The 25,979-nt window shown below is 47.1% G+C and overlaps 1 protein-coding gene across 1 annotated transcript; it reads left to right on the top strand.

Annotated features, from left to right (window-relative positions):
* The first annotated feature begins 22,418 nt into the window (after window positions 1–22,418).
* Window positions 22,419–24,606, top strand: LOC142065160 (urotensin-2 receptor-like). The gene has a single exon (XM_075111052.1). It carries the CDS (start codon window positions 22,468–22,470, stop codon window positions 23,569–23,571), a length of 1,104 nt encoding a protein of 367 aa, XP_074967153.1. The 5' UTR covers window positions 22,419–22,467; the 3' UTR covers window positions 23,572–24,606.
* Window positions 24,607–25,979: the final 1,373 nt, after the last annotated feature.

Genomic DNA, 25,979 nt, shown 5'->3' with positions numbered 1-25,979 from the left:
GAAATTAATTTAAAATAAAAGCAATTAGAAAGAACCTAAGGCACAGATCATGCTCTCCACAGAAACAAAGGGATGAGGGAACGGACAGCTCTGCACGCTGCAGTAGATGAAGGCAATCACAGTGTCTTCAGGTATGAAAAGCAAAGCTGACCCAGTGCAAATTCCACAGATGTTGCAGTATAATTTCTGACTTCATTCACCCTTTTTATCTGATCAGTAAAGAGACAATTTAACATATTTCCCAGGAATCTCACTGCCTGGAATGGGAATACAAGAAGTCATTTTGATTCTTTCAGCTGTTAAAAAAGAACACATCCACTAAAAACAGTTTGTTAAGTCAGAGGGCAATTGGATTTAAAAGATTATCACAGAATGGTGGGGGTTGGAAGGGCCCTCTGGAGCTCATCCCGTCCCACCCCTGCTGGAGCAGGCACCCCCAGAGCAGGGGCACAGGACCGCGTCCAGGCGGGGGGTGAATGTCTCCAGGGAAGGGACCCCACAGCCTCCCTGGGCAGCCTGTGCCCCTGCTCTGGCACCCGCACAGGGAAGGGGTTTGTCCTCATGTTCAGGTGGAGCTTCTCGTGTTCCAGCTTGTGCCCGTTGCCCCTTGGCCTGGCGTTGGGCACCGCTGGAAAGAGCCCGGCCCCATCCCCTGACACCCGCCCTTCAGGTATTTATAAGCACTGATGAGATCCCCCCTCAGGCTTCTCTTCTCCAGGCTGAACAAGCCCAGGTCTCTCAGCCTTTCCTCATCAGGGAGATGCTCCAGTCCCCTCATCAACTTCGTAGCTCTGCGCTGGACTCTCTCCAGCAGTTCCCTCTCCTTCTTGAAGTGGGGGGCCCAGACCTGGATGCAGCACCCCAGATGTGGCCTCACTGGGGCAGAGCAGAGGGGGAGGAGAACCTCCCTCGCCCTGCTGGCCACGCTCCTTTCCATGCCCCCCAGGACACCGCTGGCCCCCTTGGCCCCAAGGGCCCGGTGCTGGCTCAGGGTCACCTCGCTGCCCCCCAGCACCCCCAGGGCCTCTCAGCAGAGCCGCTCTCCAGCAGGGCCCCCCCGGCCTGTGCTGGTGCGGGGGGTTGGTTGTTCCTCCCCAGGGGCAGGACCTGGCACTGGCTCCTGTTGAATTCCCCGAGGCTCCCCCGGGCCCAGCTCTCCAGCCTGCCCAGCTCTCGCTGGACGCCAGCACAGCCTCTGCTGTGTCAGCCACCCCTCCCAGCTCGGTGCCGTCAGCGAACTCGCTGAGGGGACGCTCTGTCCCTTCGCCCAGGTCGCTGATGGATACGTTGAGCAGGACTGGCCCCAGCACAGCCCCCTGGGGAGCACCGCTAGGCACAGGCCTCCAGCCGGACTCTGCCCCGTTGATCCGTGACCCTCTGAGCTCTGCTGTTCCGCCAGTTCTCAGTCCACCTCACTGTCCCCTCGTCTGACCTCCTGAGCTCACCTGTGAGGATGTTATGGGAGACAGCGTTGAAGGTCTTGCTGAAGCTGAGGTAAACAACATCCACTGCTCTCCCTTCCCCCACCCAGCAGCCATGTCACCATAGAAGGCTATCAGGTTGGTCATGCATGATCTCCCCTTGGTGAATCCACGTTGGCTACTTCTGATAACCTTCTTTTCCAATACATGCCTGGAGATGACCTCCAGAATTAACTGTTCCATCACCTTTCTGGGGATGGAGGTGAGGCTGACAGGCCGATAGCTTCCCAAGTCCTCCTTCTTGCCCTTTTTGAAGACTGGAGTGACCTTGCCTACCCTCCAGCCCTCGGGCACCTCTCCTGTCCTCCATGACCTTTCAAAGATGATGGAGAGTGGCTTAGCAACAGCATTTGCCAGCTCCCTCAACATATTGGCATATTATGCTTCTAGTATTCACACTACAACAAGCAGTACTTTAAATAAATTAATAGTGAGAATTACACGTATAATTTCAATTAGTCCTACAGTGAATTTCAGGCTGAGGAAAGTTGCTTTATAGCACATCCTAGTGAAGGACTAGTGAGCATAACCAACCACAATGTCCAAAGGGGTGCCACCTTGCCCCAAGCCCTTATGTCCTTAGGAGCCCCAAGAACCCAGCAAAATCCAGCCCAAAGCCTGAAATTTAGTTCTTGGCCTCATCTGCATTAGAAAAGCTTTCCTACTGCTGCTTTAAATATACAGCGATCTCTCGTCCTGCAGAGACAGCATATGGCACTAAGTGATGACTTATACCAGGGTGCCAAATAAAACTTCAGGCTCACAAAATTATTTTTGCTACTGTGGCCATGGGCACAGGGAGAGTTTGCTAACCTTCAGCTGGTACTGAGATCCTCTGCTCTTCCACCTCCTGACTCCTTACTTACATCAACAAACTTTACTCCAAAGTTAGCATGCTCCTGGCATGACTTTTTTTTCCTCCTTTCAAGATTTCCTACCAGAGCAACCCTACCATCAGCATATCCATCTTGAACGCTTCTTGCCCTCAATAAAGCCAGAGAGATTCCTGTCTTTCCAAGTTGCTATAGGTGCACTGTTGACAGTGACCTTTCTCGGGCAGCTTCTCTTATTACTCCACAGTGATAAAAAGAGGAGAAGGAACAATGACAAATTAAGCAATTCTTTGTTGTTTTTTTTCCCCAATTATTGTGATAACTGCTAGAGGGGAAGGGTTAAAAACAAGTATTCCTGTTCCATCACAATACATCCTCCTACCCCAAAAAATCCCTCTTCGATGATCATGTAACATTTCTTGACACTGATGTCTAGAAACAAAACACCCAATATCCACTTCCAAAATACATTTAAACTCCAAGCACAGCACACACACAGTTGCACACAGATGTCAAGTACAGAGAATTACCAAAAAAAATTCTAAGCAAAGTAAAGATCATGACACTTTCAAATGCATCAGCGGTGGTGACCACGTAGGGTACTTGTTCATCTGTCTACATGCACCACTGTACAACAGCACAGAGCTTTCTGCAGCCCTTCAAAATAATTAACATGGGCTCTTATCCGTGAAAATGTGCATCATATTTCTTTAAAAAGTTGCCAAGGAGCTATAACCTAAAATGGATCGCATTTCTCAGCAACTGGCACCCTCTTTTGCTGACAGGGAAAAACATAATCAGTGCTAACATTTTGTTTCTGAAATTTCTTTTGTCATCACATGTTGACTCACCAGCGCATAGTGTCGGCCTGCAGTTGGCAGCTTTAATTTCCTGCTAGTGCAAACACATGGCCCGGTGCCAAGCCCACAACTTGTCTACCGATGTAACACGTGACGTGTCATAAGCTTACATTTCAATTAAATAAATAGTTCAGATTCTCTGGTTTCAATAGCCACAAACAAAGCAATATCCCTGAGCTAAGTTCTTAGTTTTATCACACTGAAAAGTAAGGTAAAATCTAAAATGGTAATTTTACAAATCTCATTTTATAGCTCTCTTTTTAAGATATATGACAGGCAGAAGAAACGTTCAGGATGCTTGCAAAACTGCTGCACCAACATGTTTATTTACGTGCCGCTGCCACTGGTGCAACAATATTGCAGGTCCCGCATTTTAATTGCAACAGGAAAAAATGCCCCCAGTTCATCAGCCTGGTAGAACTAACTTGCAGCGACAGCTGCCAGCAGCTTTTCACTGTGTGAATCAGGAATCAACACCATTTCTCCGTAAGAGGAGCTCACAGTGCTAAAGGTTAATTTTTAAAACAATTGGCTAAATTGCTAGAAATTATATGTTAACATCAGCAGCATGAAGGCCTGATCCCTCAAAGCCTGGTCTAATTAGCACAGACAGAGCAGGGAGAAAGTCAGGGCAGACAAGATCACTTTCTGCTGAAAAGAAAGAAGCGACCAGGTTTCTGCATCAGTGAGATGCTGAAGTTGCTTTTATACTTCCAGATATTATCTGCTGCTTTTCCCATAACACTCAGGTGTCCTCTGCAAGGAGGGGGGATCAGGAGCAGCTTTCTTTCACCAGCGGCTGCTGCTTGGTGGGCTGCATCAGCCGGGAAGCTGTCCTTCCTCTGCTGTCCTTTCTCCAGCATCGCCAGCACACTGCCAGCCAGCGGGACAGCATCTGGCTTGAGATCTGCCTTGGGTTTTGGGAGACTCCTCCCGGGCTGCAATTAAAAATGGGCTGGCATGAAGCTTTTTGCACCACCTAGGAGTTTGAAGTTTGTAACCAGTCCCCCAGGAAAGCTTTCTGCTGTGCTAAGGCAGGTATTTCCCTCTTAGGGCTGCTAGGAGGCTTCTCTTGCTTTTAAATTGCTAGGCATGGGTTGCAGGAGGGAGTGCAAGATCTGTGCAAAAGAGGCTCTTTGGTTCTAGCTTTGTACATCACACAACACTTTTCAGTCCCTGTTTTTGACAACGTCTTCAAATTGTTTGGTGAGGCAGGGATACCAGGTTAAAGACAGGCTGATAAGTTTGTAACCATTCTTCAAGCTCTATTCCAGCCTTTGGCATCACAGCCCTGGGAGAAAACCTCCTATTTTCTCTCTTTCAGTATTGTTTCTTGCAAAACAAATAATGTCACAGCAGAAAAGGAGATATTCATGCTCACATATTAAAAGGCACTGCATCGAGATGAATGACTTTTCACACTGCCTTGCAACCCACAACCCCTCTGTGCCTACAGCTGCTGGGAAACATCACTCCAGCAACCCAGAAAGCATTAAAAAAAGCATCAGTTTATGCTATTCTTAATGTTCTATACGAATCTGGAAAGATTTGGAAGGTTGAACTTTTCAATCAGGATATACACTGAAGAGCTAAGAGATAAAATTACCCCTTCAAATGCCAAGAAAATTAAGATTTTCTTCACCCTTTTTTCCTTCCCCCAGAAGTCTCTAAGAGTTCAGGCAGTTAAAGAGGTAACCATTTTGTCCTCAATGAAGGACAAATTATATTTGATCAGTAAAAGGCTTTATCTTTACTGTAGATTGATTCTACCTATTGATTTTCAAAAATTAAAATCTATTCCACTGGAGATCTGCATGCAGTCTAATTAAAGGCACTTTCTCCCTCAGGTACTTAACACAATGCACAGAATAACACCACTCAGAAAGTTCTGCAAGCTGTGATCTTGTACTTGGTTTCGCTCGGATTGCAAAGGTGCCAGCGACCAGCAGTCTAAGGAGCAACAGGATGAGGCTTGTTCACATATATTGAATAATCCAGTTATCTGGGAATCAGCTATGCTATGTTGGCTTATTCCCTTGTTCTGTTGTTTAAAAATGCAAAGGACACAGCACTTAAGTATCATTTTATGTGCTGCCACCAGCCTAGCTCCAGAATCATTTCCCATCTTCTGAAAGATCCCACCACCTCTCTGCCGTCACAGTCACGCTCGGGTTTGGCGCAGAAACGGAGCAGATGCCTGCTGGTCACTGAGCGTTGCACCACATAAACACCTTCTTTTGTTTGGCAGTGCCTGCAAGGGAAAAAACTAGGTGCAAAATAGGAGGTGGGTACCCCTTCGTATTCACAATAATGTTGTAAGGAGACAGGCATGTGAGAGACCAAGACTCCTGCAATCTGAGAAAGGATTTTGTGCCCCAGAAGGGGTGACAGTCATTCCAGGGAAGAAGAGGAAGACACGGAGAGTGCTGGAGGAGGCCACCAAGAGACAAGAGGTGTTTCCTTAAGACATACGGTTAACATTTCTTTTACTTTCTAATCCTTCTCTCCCAATAATATTTTGGGTTTTAAAGGGTTGTCAGGCTCTTGCCAATAGATGCCTGAAACAAGGAGCCTTTTGGAGAGAACTATAGGATTTAATAGCCTAATTTAACATGTGAGGGGCAATTTTCAAATGCTTTTCCAGGACAGGGAGGTTAAAACCCTGCTAGCCCTGTAATAAAAACAACCTGCTACCAGCTCAGACTGGATTTGGTCTTCAGGGTGGACTCCAAAAGAAGTGAGACTTTGTACCCCCTTAACAACACATCTCCCTCTCGTCTTCAACACAAAACAACAAAAAGTAATTTCAAAATAATCTTTTCTTTCCTTCCAGAATAAGTTTATTTCTCAAAGCATTTTTGACTGTCAAAGGACATCACAACCCAACAGGCTGGTTTCAGGGCTTTTACTACAGGCTTTTTATGCCCATTTGCAGCCTTTGCTCTGGAAACCTGCAGTGACTGAGAGATTGGCTCCCAAGACCTGAGGTCTAAAATTCTCCAATTCAGACCAGCTGCATTATCTAATAACAAGCAACTACAAACTACAGCTTAGCTCTCCAGGGAAAGTATGCCACAAAACCTTTAGCTAGCTTTTATCTATCTTCCACTTCTCCTTTACTGCATCAGTAAAAACACCCCATGTTTTACACTTTAACCATCAGCATTTCTAGGGTTCAGAAGGTCACAGTAAGGCTCTAGTCAAAATGACCTTAACCGGTCATCTCTAATATTTTACTCCATAAAATCATACTTGTACCATAGGAACATTTATATACTGAAGCTACTAGACAGTGGCTGACTTTTTTAATGCCCAGACATTTTTCCATCAGAAAGATGTGGTTTTAGTAAAATAAATATTTTTATATGGAAAATACCATTTGAAGGGATATTAAAACTATATTTTTAATAAATTAACCTTCATGGAAGACTGAACAAACTTCTGGTTTTAATCTGCGAACATATGCACTCCCTTGGGGAAAGGGGAAGAAACTTAAAAGGTGAAAGAAAATAAAGTCCAGAGAAGGAAAATGGAAAACTCAATACTTGCATTGCCAAAGTGGCACTGGGAATTTACAGCAAGCGTGCTTTTGTTTAGGAACTGCTCTGGGAAGTGCAGAAGGTGGAAGCGTTGGTCCAAGTTTACACAGTAAGTCAGAGGACAAAACTCGGGAAGGCTCAGCTCTGACCATTTATAGCTCCCCTTCTCTGGCAACAGCCACCAGGAGGAACCGGCCTCAGAACAGCAAAGGTTTGGAGCCAAAAGTGGTTTCTCTCACTCTGTGCAGGACTGTTTCACGTCAAAACTTGTAGTCACAGACTCTGTCATAGTAGTGGTATCACAGATGTTGCCCCAGCTGTGAACACTCATTCACTTGTGCAAGCTGGGAGAAAAATTTCAAGATGGTTTTAAACCCCAAAATGAAAGGTGAGGAGGCAACGTGCACCAATGCCAGCCTTTAGTCCACACCGACTCCTTAATGCTCAGAGGGAACAATACAGAAAATATTCAGACCTGGGCTGCAGTTCCTTCTTATTCATTTCTTTGAGGGTTCATTTATGCTGGATATCATTATTGATCTTGGTTAATGAAGGGTCAAGCCTTTGGCCCCATACTAGACTGCATTTCTAAGGTTGTTAGTGGGAACAGTCTGCTTCAAAGTAGGGATGTACTTTGAAAAGCACCAGAATGCAAAACGTCTTCACGAACTGCCTTTGTTTATCACCCCTCACGGGCTCCAGAACATACTGGCTAAGTCAACAAGAGAGAGCGTTACAAGCAACAACCTTTTTCTTTCAGCTCTGACATCTTTGTGGCATCTGTAAGCCAAGCTCAGTCCTCCCTTGTTCCTAGAATAAGACCGCAAGAGGGACAAGACAGGCGTATTGTTAAATACACCATAACTGATAATAGAATTCAACTTTGTAAGGTCAAAGTTATCCCCAGTGAGAATAAATCAGCCAGATTTCCTTAATTTGCAAGCCAGGAAATTAGAAAACGATTCTTGTTTGTACACAGCGAAATAGTAGAAGCAGTTGAGCACAACTGTTGAACTATGATCACTCTTTCCAAGGCAAAACCACACCGATTTCTACATGATGATGATTCTTCCATTCATGGGAGCTCATTCATCCCACATGGCAGTGTTGAGAAGAGCTGTAAATCTTGATACTTCTCCCAGAAACGACTACAGTTACAAAAGAGCACACTGAAGTGAAAGGATATCGTATTTTTCCTCTTTTTCTTAGGATTCATTTCTGGCTCATCCCTTCCAGGACCAAGTTTCGACAAATCCAAGAATTTCTGACATTGCAATAGCTCATTTTCTAGCCCTGCCCTCAGGTTCCTGATGAGGGTTTCATTACAAGCTCTGTCCTCCTGGTCTTACTTCTCAAGTTTCAAGAATTTGAATGGAGGTGCTTAAATGTACAACTTTTGGAAGGGGGTGAAGGGGAAGAAAACAAAATAAAAAGAATTATCTGCTCTACCATTCCACTTCATCCAGAGACATTTTGCAAGACTGCATAATCCAGCCACCCACTATCAGGCTGCTTAGCACAAATTTGGCTATATTTTTTTCCCTTGCCAAACTGTTCCTGCAGCAGGCCCCTTACTTGGCAGAAACGCTGCTGCTATTCTGGCTGTAGAACACATTTAAGGGGAACACTTTGTTCCACTGCATTGAATTTATTCTCGGCAAACTCTTCCTTCCTGCTCACAGCACTCCCTACTCCAGAAAAACCCACTGACACCAGAGCAGCCCCGGCCTCGGTCCTGGCTCGTCCATCGTCCAACTCCACAGCTCCACCACACCATCTTTTGTTGGGAGTCTTGAACAAGCCCTGTTGGTGGAACCACCTAGCCTGAAATAACTCATCTCAATGGGCAGCATGGAAAATGCTCAGCGCAGGACTCATTTCATACGGAGTGACAGGGGCTGCATTTAGAGGCTGATCTCGAGCCCAAACTTGGGTCTCTTTACAGCTATGACAAAGTCATGTGTCTTTCTTCTGCCTCAATTCCCTCAATACAAACCGCACATTATAAAAAATCCTATGAAAGAGATCGCTGGACAGAATCAACGCAGCGTTTCTTCTCTTTTCTTTTTTCCTCATCAGCTCATCAGGCCTGGAGACTGCTCTAACAGCCTACTCTTCTCCTTGTCCGAGTTATCATCATTCCCGTTGAGACATCATGACTAAAAAGGCAGTGGGAAGTGTTTTGAACACAGACCTCTGAAAAGGACAGAATCAGGATTTAGTTTTTGTTTGGGTTTGTTTTTTTTTAATCTGTAAGAATTACCTGTTGATTCCACCTAGGAATCAGTGAAGTTGCTCATTATTCCTAAAACAAAACTAGAAGGCAAAGGCTTAAATACTTAAATGCCAGTACCAGGTTGTTGGCTTTTAAAATGTCCAGAAGAAAAGTACAGTCAAGTACTCTGCTCCCAAACTCAGAGCTCTTTTATGAGACAAAACCTTGCATTGAAATGAAAGAAACAGATGTGCGTTGCCACAGAAAATGGAATAACACAACTTGTAACATTATCGGTGCTTATATCTAACTTTGCCTTAAAATCATTAACCTTTTTGCAGCTTGCTTTGTGGCAGAGCACTTTCTATTCCACACAATGTTCTTTTGAATAGAAAAGCACTCCCAAGTGAATTTAGCCTAATGAGAGAAATCCTTGAGGACACTTAAAATCATCCATTTATCTTCTGAAAAGAAACAGCATAAGTACATTCCCCCTACTCATTTATAAATTTGCTTCAAGTTTGGTCTCTGTGATGAATTTAGTCCCAGGCCAGCTCCATTAGCCTTGACTTTGGTGGGTTTTGGTGGCTTGCTTGTTCTCTGGGAATCGGCCTGAGATCCCCCAACAGCTTGCACCCAAAAGCCATGGCACAGCCATTAACTCAGGGTTAACATCAGCTGCTTCACAAATGAACAAGTGATTCAAAGGTTAAAGGCTCCACATCAATTCTCCTGATAGATCCACACAGAGACTGCCTTAAAGTAATTTGCAGTGATTAATACATGTTACGAGCTGGCAGAACCTGATACGGGCACACGCCGGAATTATGCTTCGATGGGAGAGAGAAGGACCCTGCTGTCAGGGGCAGGCCTGCCTGCTTGATGCATGTGAAAATGTAACTCTTTTACTGCATCATCACTGCATTTCCTGGGCCTGGTAGAATGCAAATAGCCAGCCGAACGTCTCTAAGCCAAGAACCTACTGAGGATGCAGAATAATGTTTGCCTTCTACAGCAGTCAACAATTTTAACACTCCCATCATTTTTATATTTGTATTACTTAGGTGAATGTTACATTTATTGCTGCTCCTGAATCTACCATCCAGACTGGGTTTTGTTCGGGACTATCTAAATTGAACTTCTAGTAAAAAGGCATTTTTTTCTTGTTAACATAAATCTTGCTGTTAGGAATAGCAAATTTGTATTCCTCTGTTGAGAAATAACACGATCAGGAGAGCAAATAATGCCAAACTGAATATCTAGGCTTCATATTCCCAGTTATTAGGAAAAGAGAGAGATGCAGTAACTTCAAAGGAAGCACAGAGCCATTCTGCCAAACAAACGTCTTGACTTGAAAAACCAGAATAATTACTAGCACTCTCTTACCTTGTTGATGAAGTCTCAAGTGAGGTTCAGACCCAAATTGCCCTATAAATGCAGCACAGCTTGAGCTCAGACAAGCACCTTAGGAAAACTCTTTGAGAAGTGCTTGAACTTAGTGTCATTACTTATGACTGAAGGTGATGTCGGTTGATTGGTTTCTGAATGAAACCAAATGAGCTGAAATCACCCATTTAAGGCATCACCAGCTCCAGCTAGGTGAAGACCCTGAAAATCAGTGAACCTGATACCTAAAAGTCAGGGTGAACAAAGTAAGCAGAAGATTGGGATGTAAAATTCTACCTATCCTGATGCTGGAACCCTTACACAGTGAACAAATAACTAGAGAAGTTACAGGCACTTTAAAAAGGTGATAGTTTAGCAAATGACAAATGTACATATTCCTATTAAGTTTCATACAGTTCTGGGTTGTATGGAGTTTGGGGACATTTCTAGTGAGAACAAATGCATCAGGGATTAGTAAATACTGAAACTACATGAAAGAAGTATTAAAGAAATGTCTGTATATACAACAGAGGCTGCAGGAAAACCCTTAATTCTGTCACCACCTAACTTTGACTTGGGAACTCACAGAATTAGTGTAAATCAGATTTTTGCTACATTATTTCTTAACTTTAAAAAAAAGAAAAAGAAAAAAAGGAAAAATAGAGGGGAGAATAATTAGGCAATCCACCACAGGGACCCCCCTACCAGCTGTCTGCAGGGCCCTGCCCCTCCCATCCCAAGCCAGGGAAGCTCTGCTGAAGCGCAGCGATCTCAGGGTTAACCACATCTCTGAAGGCTGTCGTCAGCTGTCATCCTCGCATGCATCAGCCAGCCAAGGGGACCGGGGGAGGCTCCCCTCCAGAGGGTTTTGCAGCTGTTTATGGACAAGTGCTGAAGGCAGGGATTCTGAAGCCCTGGCTTAGGAGCCAGAATGTGCCTCAGGAGCCACAGACCCTTTTTGGGAGTTGTTGGGGTAGCCACTAATGCTACCCCACACCTCGTTACCCTGTTCCTAACTGCACAGCGTGTGGTAGTTCCACATGCTCCACAAAGCCTCTTTCCCTCTCCGGCAGCAGAAACTTTGAAAGTTTCTTAAATATGGAGTATCAAATGCTCTCAGCTCTATGTGGACTTTGATTTTCTTCCACAGAGTTTCTGAAGCCTACAGATAAAGCGATGTAAGATATCCTGCCAGAGCCATAAAGCTTCAAACTACACAGATGCTGGTTTTCAGCTGCCTATCTGGGTTGCCTGGATGGATTAAGCATGAGTAAACCCCTCTACCTTGCAGGGAAAAACTTAATGAATTTACACATTTTTTGATGGTTGAAACACGAGCCAGCGCAGTGTGAACAGCTGGAAGCATTAATGTGCAATAATGTAAAAGTAGTCAAATGCATTATAATGACTGTCACTCAGTCAGCAGTAGCTGTGTAATGTGAATAAGGAACACATTAAATCTGTTCTAAATAATTGGCACTATGTGTTTGTATAGGACTAGGGTTGCATATTAAAACACACCTGATTTATTCTTCATAAGCAATGAGTATTTACTACATCTGTGATAGCTGTATAGATTCAAACCTCATTTTTAAAAATGATTAATTGGTATTTAATTAGCATGCATTACCATGCTAGTTATATACATCCTAGTTGTGAATGCAAATATAATTCTAATAATTACATAACTAGTTATGCTTTCAAGAGCCTAATACATAATGCAGTGCAGAAAGCTTCCCTTGCCAGAGAAAAATAGCATGTAACACACACAGAGTCACATTCAAAAAACGCTTAAATCCTCTTTTCAAAACGGACTTGCGTCTAAAGCAAGAATCCTTAGACTTTCTAGTGCTTGAGTAAAAAATTTATGTGCCTCTGCCGTTCTCAAACCCTGCTACACAGCCCCACAAGCATTTTTGTTCCTGCTGGTTGGCACATGCAAGGCCACGTAAGACCACCAGACAGCTAACGAGTTGGTCGGCGCCGTACCTCGAGCTGATCCCATGAGGGTCCAAGGCGTGATTTCTCATCCGAGCACTCCTGTCAGCCGTGTCCAGGTGAGCGCACGCAGCCTGGGGCAGGTCGCACCTTTCAGCCCGCCTGGCTCAAACGCTTCCGTTGGCGGTCTGCCATTCTGCTCGCTCCCCTCTGGGTCCTCTTAATGGCAATGGCAAACTAGGACGTGGGATCCCACAGCAGATCTAGCTTTGACAGCAAATAACAAGAGGTTTCACAGCTGACTAGCCTGAGCAGAGGGAACTACCACAAGTCAGGACTTGCTGCTGACAAGATCACTATGATAATGTTCAACCCTTTTCCTTCCATGTCATCAGCCGCTCCTTTTTCAGCCGCTTTCTGCAATACATACAAAAACCTCCACCCATGTGGAGGTTGTCTACTGAGCCTGAGCACGGAACAAGTTGCTGAGAGCTGCACAGGAACATTGGAGAGTTGCTTTCCATATTTGTTTTACAGCTTGGACCCTGAAAGGTGGTTCAGTGCCTAAATCCCAGTGATTTTCAATCAAATGTATGATCCTACATCTCTAAGTCCCTTGAAAAATAAGATACAGTATTTTAAAAGCACATTCAGCAGCTGGGAAAAACTTTTATATTGGCACCACTTCTAGGAGTAATGAAATTGCCTATCTGAGGGCCATCGCAGGGGTTGGAAAAGGCTCTTCCCTTCACTAAGATATGCCTTCGTTACACTGGTTGTAAAGCAGCTACTCCTTTCAAACACTCAATTGATACATGAGGTTCTGGAGGCGCATGCCTGAATCTCAGCCGAGGAGCGGTGCTGTGACACCTCAAGGACTGAGCAGAGGTGGCACCTTCAGACAACGTGCTAGGACAACGGCCAGACACGAGCCGGCTTCTCAGCACTTCTCTGGGAGACAAATACCTTTATAGTCTCCTTCCCTTTGGTGGTGTGCTAATTCAAAGTGGCAGTGCAGGGAACAACCCTGGGGACACCGGCAGCATAAAGCCTAGGCGAATCAGTGCTTGCGTTCATCATTTTACCAATATCTAAGAAAGGCCTCTAAAACACACCCTGAATCCCAGTGGTTCTGTCAGATTCACTCCTACCTTCTTTCAGTTCCATGCTACCAACAGGGAGATGTTTCTGACCAGGGTAGGAAGGGGTAGGGGGGGAGAGTGAAGAAAAACACATTTTATGTTATTTCTCCCACTTAGGGAAGATGCCCCAGCCCACAGCTCGCCAGCTTGGACCCTGAAAGAGAAAAGTAGATTATCCCCTTAGCAGAGAATACCTATCTTTTACCTATCTCTTGCCCAAGCTATTTGGGGTACAACGTAAGGCTCTTTTTCAGCAGTCAAACCTCCTCTGACGCTGACAGGTAAAACTGCTAGTGTCCCCGCACGTCCCCCCTCTGTGCACCGAGGAAGGCAGAGAAATCCCAGCCCCTTTTCTGCACTTCAGCAAAAAAAATCCGCCCCCTAATTGGTGCTGTGAATAAAAACTGTCAGGTCCAGTTCTCTACTCCAACACCACCTCCCATCCTTTCTTTCCTAAGTCCCACACCTCACATAGGCATGCTTCTGGCCCTGTTTTTGCCAACTTAGAGATATTTCTATTTCTACCTGTAGCTCAAGGAACAGGCACTCTCCTGCATCACTTTACAGGACTAAACCACAGTCCTGCTTCCAAATCCAGGTAAGTCTCTTAAGAAGGTGAATACCCTCTCTGTCTCTCTAATCAGAAGCCTACAGAAACAAATTTCTGTACCTTAGGCCAAAGACATACAGCCTCCTTTCAACCTCCCCGCTGTTAGGTGTGAGCTTGCAGCTCACTGAGAGGAAGAGGGTACCAGAGCCACTGGCCTCAGTGCACCTCAGCGCACCTGACAGCTGCAGTTAATGGGGGTGGGGGAGAAGGGAAGGCTGCATTTCTTGGTCTGACAAAAACAACCCCGAGATGGGGTATTTTCTCCGAGTCCAGTGACTCCCCAGGTAGCGGTTCCTCTCCCCCAAGCATCACTCCCGCCCTTTTCCCGCTCCCGCTGCTTCCCACCACAGGAACAAGAAGCCCAAAACCATTCAGCTGCACTGACCAGGCTTTCTCTCCCCAGACTCTGCCTGAGAGGTGTTTATTTTTCATTTCTTCTGTTGAGCCCAGTGCAGGAATATCCTACTGAATATAAATTCCCTCTTTTTTTAAACATTAAATTTTAATGGAACTAGTTTTTAGTTGAAGATTTGCTGATCACTCATGGCAAATAATAATGCCTTTGGTTTAGAAACAATTGTGTTTGTATCGCCTGGTCTCTCCTTCTGTCATGCCTCCCTCTTTATCCTGTAGAGGGTACTGAAGTGGCTTCTGTCAGTTATTGCTCGAAAGAACCATTTGATTGTGTGTGTTCAATGCAGCCACACATCCCTGTGTCATCTCTGCCAGAGTCCTCCTGACAATCATCACCAAATAAATGCCTGACCATCATAAGCAGTAGCAAAATTACCGAGGGAAGGATGACTGGAGGTAGAAGAGCTCTTTATAGGTCCCACACTAGTACTGTACCAGCCACCAAAATAGGGAAAAAAAGGTTTCACCCTATTTTGGCAGGGCTGCTTGAATGCAACTGATGCTGCAAACACCGGCTTACCCTTGGAGATACGCTCTTCACATCAAAGCCACCGCCTGGAGAAGAGTCCATCAGCAAAGTGTCTCTTCTGGAGATGCCCAGGCAATAGCTGTGACCAGACTACCAACCCCCTCTTTACCAACCCTAGGTACATGTTATATTTAAAGGAAGCATTTACATTGCATGTTTTGAGATCAAATGCATATGAATAATTGCTGACAGTTAAAGCAAAAACATTAATTCCCATCAGGAAGCAAGGAATAATTTTATGGCTGTGAAGCTTTGTGGAGCCAGGAACATGCCCACCGCAATGTGAGCGGATCATATGGCACAGCAGATTTTGATGTTCTCTTTGCTGTATGTCACGTACTTCAGAGCTTTTGTGCAAACTGCCAGGAGACAAGAAAAACATACTATTACTGGGGGAAAATAAAATATTTCATTTTCTAGACGAAGTGTAGGGGCCTGACCTCTGGGCTTTCTTCAGTAATAAAAGTATTAGTGTTTATACATAAATATGCTGGTCTACTCCCAGGCTGATTAAAGAATTATAAATGTACCTGGCTATCCACAGCCTGCAGGGGGAAAGCTATGGTCCTAGTGGTTAGTTCTCAAGTCTTTGAGTTTCTGAACACTGATTTTCTGATTGTCTACAAGTTGACATGAAACTAAAAACTGGGTCCAAAACCCCCTCGAATAAACAAACAGATCCCTGTGGTTCCTTTATCATTGTCCCTCTCCAGTGCTTCTCTTTATCCCCATCACCCACCAGGCAGCACAGTGACATGCAGGAGAGAGTCCCTGGGGAACAAACCCGCCCCGGGTTGGCATGACCAGGAGCAGCAGCCGGTGGCACACGGCCATGGCATCGTGCAGCTTCCCCAGGCATGGTCTAAACACACCCGCTGCCCAGGGAGCCCAGCTAGCGGCCCGCGGGGGCTCAGACAGCACATCACTGCAGCAGCCCTGGGTGGAAAAATGAGTGGGGCAATACAGTTTTGAAGTAAATTTCGGGACTGGAAGTAGAGCACACAGAGTAAATCCTCTGTTCTGTTTGGTCAAGGCTTTTAAAACCAGGTTTAATGCAGATCTTAAAGGAGACAAAGTCTGATCCAAAGGCAATGGAAAAGCTGGAACAAAGAGGACTTCATTGCTCTCACTAAAGACTATGTAAGTACCCACCCAGCTGGAGATTTCACTGGCTGAAATCCCCTTTCAGCAGCAACATCCAGCAGTGATAGATTCTGACACATGCCCTCGAATAATTAAGCCAGGGAAACATTAGAATAAAAATATAACAAATGGTTCTCGGCTTCCGCAGGGGCACAAAAAATCTGGAGGCAAAAGTCAGCTTACTAATAAAACTGGCAGCAATTCCCTGCCTGGTGCTGCCGGGCTGCTGCATAGCCTCCTTTTCTGCATGACATACACACCTGCACAGAGCATCTCTCTGAGGAGTTTAGGAGGAAGAAATCTATAGGAGGAGGTAGATAACAAGAAGAGAAATGACTAAGCGGAGGCGAGCGGGATTGAGTCACACATACAGCTATCACCCTCATCCCGAGAGCTGGGCCAGGAGTCAAAGCGCTACCCGAGAGCTCTGGGCGCTGCTGTGTGATGCTCTGAGTGTGGTTACTGCTGGAAGAGGTTTAAATAATCCATCCTAAAAAGGATGCTGCGCTGCCAACCTCCAAGGCAGAATCACCGCTCAGTTCAAACATCTCCAACGCTGGACCCAGCTCTGGTCTGAACCTCTGTTCAGAGGAAGGGATACGAGTTCTTGTTTGGGTTTAAACCACTGGTTTCCTCCAAAGCCCACTGAAATCCAGGGAAAAGCTCCTGCTGACTCAAGTGAGCTCTGACCCAGACACCAAGCATGAAGCTTTTCTGGGAAATTTTTCCTTTGGCGAAAGGAGATTTGCCAGGCTTCCACCCTTTTCTCACATCTGTCAAGAGTTTTTATATAATTCTTATAGAACCAAGATGAAAAAAAACATCCATTTTCTTGTTAACCATTCCTCCAAAACAGCATGGGAGCTTCCCTCGCTCCAATGCAGGGTGCCCTGTCCTGGCAGCAGCTGCCTGCTCCCCATCAGCTCCTCTTGCAGTTGTCCTTACAAAATGCAGACTATTCACCTGAAGGCAATTTCTCTGTGTGGACAGAGAAATATTACAGAAGCCAGGTAATAAAAGAGAATTTCCAGTACCTGAGGCCCTTTATTAACAAGAAGTTGAGTTGCGGTGATGAAAGCTTGCCGTAGGTTTTGTGTGCTCCTTTGAGCTGAGTTTAGACTGTAGGAAGAGCCGATCCTCTCTTAGAGGAGAAATTCGCAGATACAAACGCTGTAATTTTTCCATCAGTAGAATGGGATATTTAATGGGACTAAAAGCCTTCCTACCTTGAACAAAACAAATCAAGTATCAAAAGCAACACTGCACTGAGCATGTGACTTCCAGAGCTGCTTCAGCTACGTAAAAGGTAACTCAGAGTGCCAAATCGAACCTGCTGCTGTCCCCGGCAATACTCCGGACTCTTCGGGTCAGACCTCTGCCAGCTGCTTGGCACCATCACTGCAGTGCACGGGGCTGTGCAGGGCCTGAGGTGTAGGGTAACAAAAAACCTCTCCGGGAGCCAGGACTGGCTCTTCATATGCAGGTGAAGGAGGTTGATTTTCAGTGTCTTTTAGGTGAGGGAGGAGTTCAAATCTAAGGGTAACAGTGGTTTGGGTTTCCACAGGAAATGACTTGGGGTTATTAACATCTTTTTTTCATTGTAAAATGATCTGTTCTCAAATACTCTAACACAAGGGGAAGATGCTGCCAGAGCCCCTACTGCTCAAAGTCACTAAAATAGCACACAATTTGCACTCTACTGCAAAAACCAAGGACAAAGCCTTTGATCTCCCATCTTTTCTCGTGGCCCGCTGTAGTCTCTGCCAGGTATAACCTTCAGTACTGAAGATCTCAGGCTTATTGCAGCACCCTGAAGAAGCTTTGATGGCTTTGGATGTACGAGAGGTGAGGAGCAGTTTTTCTGGACTCAAATCTTGGTTGCTTGCAATTATATGGACTTGGACTCAGCAACCCCGACAGTGCCTTCCTACAGAAAGCCTGCAGCACGCCTCCAAAGGCAGCAAGCACCACTGGCCAGATCCTCCACGGGTGCAAATCCATGCCGCGTCTCAGACCTTGCGCTGCCGGTGACTCTTCACGTGGCAGCAGGAATGAGGGAGCAATGCACTTGCTCATGAGCGCTGTGATTAAGAGGTACAAAAGCAAGTCCCTCCTATGTTCTTCATATCTGGGAGGGCTTTTAAAAACCCACTCAATTACATTCCTGAAATCTGTTACGCAGTCTTCTTCAGGGGTCTTGGAGAGGGTTCGCATTCTCTCCAGTGACTCCTCCAGCGCTTGGACACATGCCTCTTAAATGTCTGAGTGGGGAGAGAGTGCTCTAATTTTAAATTAAAGTATACCTATAAATTTAAATTTAAGGGCATGTTCAACTGTATAAGACAGATGTAAACACAAGTATTAATGACAAGCTTTCAGAAGTGGTGGATCAAATTTGCTTTTGCTTACAGCTTTGCAGATCAGGAGTGACTCCACTGAGATCAGCGGGTTATGCTGTGCACAGCCCGTGATTTTAAATAATCCTTTGCACCTGAGTGACTATTCTGGTTCAGAAACAATTTCAAAGACAGATGAAGACCTTTGCATGTTATTGCAGAGCGTAAACATTGTTCCAATGACATTCAATTGCCGAGCTGCAGAGATTATATATTAGTCTGTTAGTAACCTGAGAACAGGTTCTGTATGGCGTACGCTACGGAATTAAGCAATGCGGCCAGATCGGTCTCCGGGCATCCCACGGGATATCACGCTGCAGTTGCTTTCGATACCTCCTGTTCATCCACTTCCACTACAACATTACATTCCATTTACAGCTCTAACCTAACAGATGATGACTTTGAGCCTCTAAGTTTAGGATTAAGAAATGAATGTATGGATCTCATCTGACAGCATGTGTTTGGGATCTAACAAACCTCACCCTTGGGCTTCTCCAGAGCCATCTCAATCTCTGCCTTTCTCCCGGAGATGCTGTATCAAGACCTCTCTGAACCTGGCAGAAGCTAAATACTTTCCTGATGCTTTGCCAAGCGATCGGTTAAGTCTTCACTTCCTGCTGAGCAGGAACCCGACGGGAAGAGCAGTGGCCATGTGGTGACAGGGCCAAGAACGTCACAAGAAACAGCAGTGCTCAGCTGGCCAGGCAGGATTAGTACAACTAAAAGCAATCCCATCCAAAGGCTGGATCTGTGCACCGCGGCATCGGTACACTCAGAGCTGACGGATGCTGAGGAGGCAAAGGCAGCACTTCACATGTTCCCTACTCCAAACTGCAAAATTCACGCCCAATAATAAAATTCCACCAGGACAGCACTTCAGGAGGACAACAGCTTACAGTGACAGTCCATAACGGAGAGCCTCTGCTTCCAAACACTCACTCGCTGCCCTCCTTTTGCCTGGCCAGCACTTCGTTTTGAAGCCTGTCACAGCTGAATGGAGCAACGAGAGCGGCCCTTCAGTTTGCCAAGACTACAGCTTTCAGCTGCCCACCATATATACTCCCACCTTCCTAACCAAATAAAGGAGTACCAGCTATTCACCGAGTAAACCAAGGGGTTTATAAAAAAGACATTGGACATGGCTACTCAAACAGCTCTCATCATCTACATTGCTATTGTCTACTGCCTAACAAGCAGACAATTTTTTCAGGAAATTCTAAAACTAGACACTGAGCACCTGAAAAAAAAATTTCCTACTCAAAACAGACAATAAAATGCAAAATGGAGCTATATTTTAAGATGGCTGGGTATGTTTTTGTACATTAGCACAAATGCCTCTGGAAGGGAAATTTTGCACACGAAGTGCATTATTAATCATTTTCATACCAATACTTCTTAGGATATTACAAGGAAAAACCACATGGGGTTTAACAGATTTTGAGGTTCATAAAAGACAGTTTGATCCCTGATGACTTGGTTTTGTGTGCAATATGTCCCTGAGGACTTATTCTGACAGTAACTCTGCACTAAGCTCCACATTTCTGTTTGATTAAAATACATCTTCCGGAAAGGCGCTTGCGGTCCTTACTTAGACATCTGGAGAAATGGAAAATTCACCACTTCTCCTGGTAGCTTGTCACCCACACTGCTGAAAAATGTGTATCTTGTGCACACAGGCAAATGGGAAATATCAGTACTCCAGGCTCCTGCATCGCCCCCTTTCTAATTCTGGTTGATCATGGTTGACACAAGCTCCAGACTCAATTCCACCAGGCACAGAGTGCTGGGTCAATACTTGTGGGTGTGCAGAAGACACTTGGTGTGTTGCAAGAGCAGAGCATCGGAGGGGAGAAGTGCCTCTTGCTCAGAGAACAGGCTTTGCTCTGCTGCAGAACGGCTGCAGGCAGCAAACTATTTTTTAAGAGTTTAATAAGAGTAAGTTCCCATGGATACATGTGAGTATCCTACATGTTTAAGAAAACAAGTGTCTTACAGACTCACCAATGCTTAGTGTTGCTCAATTAAACAGTCTTCTACTGGAAGGAAAAAAGGAAAGTCAAAATTAGGTATTTACTAAATAGATGAAGCAATTCTCTATTTAGAAGGATGCATCAGACTGTTTATCTCATTCATCTCATGTGATCACTCAGAACAAATCAGGTAACATGGCAGACAACAAAATATCTACTCTGTTCTTCTTGGCCCTGTGTCCTGGCCGTTAAATGAAGACAGAGAACAAAACAGCGCAGAGAACAGCTTCAAAACACGAAGGAGATGGGACTGCAAAAGTCGCGTGCAACTTAATTCTCAGAGATGATCCATTTATGCCAAATCCGGATCGTATTTGAAGTCTGTGGCAGCCAATCCCTTTGACTGTCATGCAGGCAGGATTTAGCCCTGGTAGAGTATCCGCCTGCATTCCCAGCTGCTCGGTTCAGCTGCCGCAGAGGAATGCGGGGCTGCGGAGGGTGCTGGCATGGGACGGAGTCCCAGCTCCCAGGGAGAAAAAATATCTCCATCTCAGTGCCTGGAAACTTTGTCAGTGCAAAGGCTGAACCTGATAAAGCAAATCCCTGCCTGACAATAATTCAATTTATATTCTTCTTCCTCACCAGCATTCAGATCATGTCTGAACCAGCTAATTTGTTGAACACAGCTTTAAGCATTTGGAGCGCTTTGGAAAGAGATGAGCAGGACTGGGAAGGAAAGCAGAGTTACACGTGTGTGTGTGTTAACTTTACAGCAAACTACAAGCAAGTGTTCGGTACAATATTTTTACAGGGCTAAACCCTGCTTCTACGAGCCAAGAGTTTCACCACTTTGTAGTGTGCCACAGAGAATTAGATGACAGGTTGCACAAAAGCACTCTGAGGAGGGATTAAAACAAGCAAATGAACACCTACCAGTCATTTTAGCGCTCTGGTTTAAGCAGAAATGTTTGAAGGCATAAAAGCCAGTTAATTCCTATTGGAAATCAATGGGAGCTGAGGAAATACAGCACTCTTGTACCCTTGGAAAGCTGTCCTTTGACTGGGGCTTGCCCTGATTTCTGCTTTCTCTAAAATAAGATGAAATGTAAGGCGCTCACTGTGCAACTGTCCCCAGATTTCCCGTCTAACTGGAAAAGTTGTCTCTGGAAGCCTCATGCAGCACGCTGCGTACTTCACCCTCTTCGGGGGAATCGGCTGTCACTGAAGCTCAGATTTAAACCTTACTATAACATTGCCACGCTATTCAGAGTCAAATTCAAAATACAAGCTACTTCCACGAGAAAAAGAGGCTATTTCCGCCCCGGTTGTGCGTCCGCCTCCACCTAAGTCTCTCCGAATGTGCCTGGAGCGCGGCGCGCCCCGCACCCGAGGAGCCGGGGCATCTCTGCCTCTCCCCGCCGCCCGCAGGGGCTCCTTTCACTGCGGGCTCGAAGCAAAGCAACGAGCTCCTACCGCCGAGGATGCCAGCCCGCGAGGGAGAAGCCAAATGCCACCAGAGTGGCCAGGAAAACTCCTCAGGAAGCTCCTGCCGCCTCCACCTGCCCGGCGGGGTTTGGCGGGGGGTCCCGGAGCGCTCCCGGCTCGCTCCCAGCTCGGGCGGCCCGTGTCCCCCACCCCGGCCCCGCCGGGGCTGAGCGCGGCTCCCCGCCCCGGCCCCTCCGCGCCCTTCCCCGCCTGGCAGCCGCGGGGGGCCCCGCACGGAGCCGCCTCCTCCGGGACGGCACCTGCCCGCCCCGCACCGGGGCGACGCGGGGGGGGTCCCCCGCCCTCCCTCCGGAGGCGGAGAGGGGGAGCCCCGGCGGGGCGGGGGCTGCGGCAGCCCTTCCTTCCCCTTCCCCTTCCCCTTCCCTTCCCCGAGGGCAGCCCTTCCCCGAGGGCAGCCCCGCGGGCGGCCCGGCGCCGCCCTGTCTCCCGCGGGGGGCGGAGCGGCCGCCGGCGGGGCCGGGAGCCGCGGGGCCGGTGCGAGGCTGCGGGGCCGCCGCCGCCGCCCATGGAGCCCAACGGGACGGCGGCGGCGGGGGGCAACGCCTCGGCGGCGGCGGGGGGCGGCGGCGGCGGCCCCCCCGGGGGCGGCCCCCTGCTCATCCCCTCGGCCTTCGGGACGGTGCTGTCGGTGATGTACGTGGCCGGGGTGGCGGGCAACGTCTACACGCTGGTGGTGATGTGCCACTCGGCGCGCTGCGCCGCCCCCATGTACAGCTCCATCGTCAGCCTGGCCCTGGCCGACCTGCTCTACCTCTCCACCATCCCCTTCATCGTCTGCACCTACCTGGCCCAGGACTGGTACTTCGGGGACCTGGGGTGCCGCATCCTGCTCAGCCTGGACCTGCTCACCATGCACGCCAGCATCTTCACCCTCACCCTCATGTGTACCGAGCGCTACCTGGCCGTCACCCGGCCCCTGGACACCCTGAAGCGGTCGCGTGGCTACCGGAAGGTCACGGCGGGCGCCGTCTGGTCGGTCTCGCTGCTCCTCACTCTGCCCATGATGCTGATGGTCACCCTGACCGAGGGGGGCAAGGCAGAGGGCAAGGTGAAGAGGATGTGTGCGCCCACCTGGAGCGTGGACGCCTACCGAACCTACCTGACGGTGCTTTTCAGCACCAGCATCATGGCCCCGGGAATCATCATTGGCTTCCTCTACACACGCCTGGCCAGGACCTACCTGGAGTCCCAGAGGAACCCCCCCCACAAGGAGAAGAGCAAGAGATCGCCCCGGCAGAAGGTCCTCATCATGATTTTCAGCATCGTGCTGGTCTTCTGGGCCTGCTTCCTGCCATTTTGGATCTGGCAGCTGGTGCGGCTCTACAGCAGCTCCCTGCAGCTCACCACCCAAACCCAAAAGTGCATTAACTACCTGGTGACCTGCCTGACCTACAGCAACAGCTGCATCAACCCCTTCCTCTACACCCTGCTCACCAAAAACTACCGGGAATACCTGCGCAACAGGCACCGCAACTTCTACAGGTTCACATCCTCCTTTCGCAAGAGGGGCTCCAACCTGCAGTGCTCCTGGGGACGGTCCATGTCCTCCAGCAACCAGTACGACTACAGCTCGGAGGCCCTGGGCATGGCCACGCTGAAGGACAAGTGAGGAAGAGGAGGCGCTCCGGTAACACCAGGACCAGCAGAGCGTCTGGCCAAGGTAGGGCTTTGGGACCCCTTAGCCCTGAAGGGTCCTAAAAACTCATTTCTGGTGGTCACTCTAGTTAGGGGCAAGAAGTTGCGTGAACTCAAGTACTATGAGATGTGTTTGAATTTCCATCTGGCTTAGGGCTCTCGGGCGGGGGTCCTGCCGGGAGCCAGCAGCGGTTCAGGACAAATCCTGCAGGGTTTTGGGTGCAGAAGATGAGGTGGATACTTTGTTCAGTTCTGCCACAAACTCTTCAGGCTTTGCTCAGTTTTGCCCAGCTCCAGCTCTCCACTGTTTCCTCCTGTGTGGTTTCTCAGTGCTACCCTCAGGCTACAGCTGGGTCAGATCTGCAAAAGTCTGAAATTGTCTTGGTATTGCTTAACTTAGCTGCAAGCCTTGGGTCTGCCGTATATATTACCGCTGTCTGTTTCGAGTGTGTGTAAAGAGACCTTTAAGCCCCTTTTCTTTTATCCAGTTACATTATAGCGCACTATAGTTTCATGAAGCTTAAAGTCTCTATTTTAAAATTCATTGCAGCAGCACTTCGAACTCCAAGCATTCAAAAACCACAAGGTAAGCTGTCAGAAACCACAGGATTACCTAAAAAAACCTGTAATTTTTTAAGGTTTCTACCTAAAGTGATTTGAATTTGCCACTGATTTTTTTTTAAAGTTGGTCCCTTTCTCAACAGTCAGCAGGGCTTGAAAAACTGAAAATTTACCTTGGAAAGACAAAAAAAGTCTTATAGTCCTATCACTCAAAGACCTGAGGCTCTAAGAAAAATGGCTGAATCCTATGATACTCATCATAAAAGGGATAAATTTATTCATGGCATTTCATCAAAAGGGTTTTGCTTCAATGTATTCTGCTCATTTTCTCCCCACTTTGCGTCTTGTAATAAACCTCCACCACAGACGCTAGAGATGCCTGTAAGCATCTAAACAATTGTAAAACCTCAGTTTATAAAATAAATGCTGATTAAAAAGTGGATCGTCATCAGGTTTCCCCTCGTGTGCTCTTTACACCCAGCTCAGGGGGGTGTACTTACCTGGGGAGAGGCTGCCGTTCCCAGCTGTGCTCTGAAGAGCTCGTGTACGTGGGGATGAAGTTGGGTTCAATATTCCTTTTGTTCTGGGACAGACTCTGGGGATAAGTAAAGCTTGATATGAGTTGCATAAACTATTGTCAGGAGCTGGTGATGCCCAGGGACTTCACAAACAGCTGGCGGTTGCTTAAGAAAGAGTCATTCGCACTTTCTTAGGGCATAGTCTGGTCCCCATCTGCTTGAGAGGCGTCCCACTCCAGTCCTGTAGTGTTACTGGGTTCCTGTGTCCTTGGGTGATCCTCCCGTGTCACACGCCAAACTTTAGGGTATGTTTGTGCTAAAGCAGAGCCACAAAGTGCCAACACGGCAGCCAAGGATTGGGAGCAGAGAACACGGCACAGCAACACGCTGGATTTTATGCAACTAACAGCATCAGAATCAACCCTTCAGGGCACAAGTTGGATGAAGACCGGAGAAGCGCGTTCCGGTGCCGGGTGTCAGGTGTTCTTACAGATGCAGTTGTTGGGGTGCTTTTCAGGGAGGGGGAAATAAGTAACTCACCTTAGAATTGCTCGTATTGCTTTTAACCACGGGAGTGTCTTTGAAACACCGGTGACACTTTGCCGTGTTCCAGTATTGTGTAGACTCCCAAGCTGGGCTGTATAAATAGGCCTAATGGTGCCCATTTCCTTACGAAAGGGGGACTAACACGCAGTTCATGTTGGGAATTGACAGGGAGAATGGGCTTTGACAGTTTTTAGGAACAACTTTTCAGGAACTAATTAATTTTCTAATTATTCAATCTGAAGTCATTGTTGCTTTTCCTTTGCTTCCCATTTCCGAGGCTGGGAGTCGCTCCCATGTAAGAATAACAAAGATAAGACTTAACTCAGAAGGCGGCGTGGGAAGGCTGGAGTGCGTGCGTCATCTGCGAGGTGTGCGGTGCCGCCCTGCTCTCAGGGAGCGTAACGGTGCGGCTGGACAGACATCCTGGCAGGGGCAAGCACGGCTGCATCCCTTCCAGGTGTTGCACATGCTCTTTTCCCACCTCTGAGGAAAAAAAAAATATTTCCTTATGGCTATGGATGGAAGAGCCCACCCTGATTTGGGTCCTGATCTGACACTGTGCTGACGTGTCTTCATTTCTGGTGCTTGGCCTGAGGAGAAGGTCCTTGGAAGGCCACTTACCCACCACAGCGTTACAAAGCTGCTATAGGAGGGATGATTACCATGTGTAAAATAGCTGCGAGACATTGTGTATATCTATTAATAGGTATGTAAGGGGGCACAGATGTTGGAAGAGCGGTATAGGTATAAAGAAAGA

This window comes from Phalacrocorax aristotelis, chromosome 16, assembly GCF_949628215.1.
Source record: "Phalacrocorax aristotelis chromosome 16, bGulAri2.1, whole genome shotgun sequence".
In the NCBI taxonomy this organism is placed as follows: Eukaryota; Metazoa; Chordata; class Aves; order Suliformes; family Phalacrocoracidae; genus Phalacrocorax; species Phalacrocorax aristotelis.
Note: the sequence above shows the minus strand (reverse complement) of the source record. Positions and strands in the feature narration are given on the sequence as shown.

What these genes read in the sequence shown, in the direction of transcription:
- LOC142065160 (XM_075111052.1), top strand. Translation starts at nt 22,468, where the DNA reads ATGGAGCCCAACGGGACGGCGGCGGCGGGGGGCAACGCCTCGGCGGCG.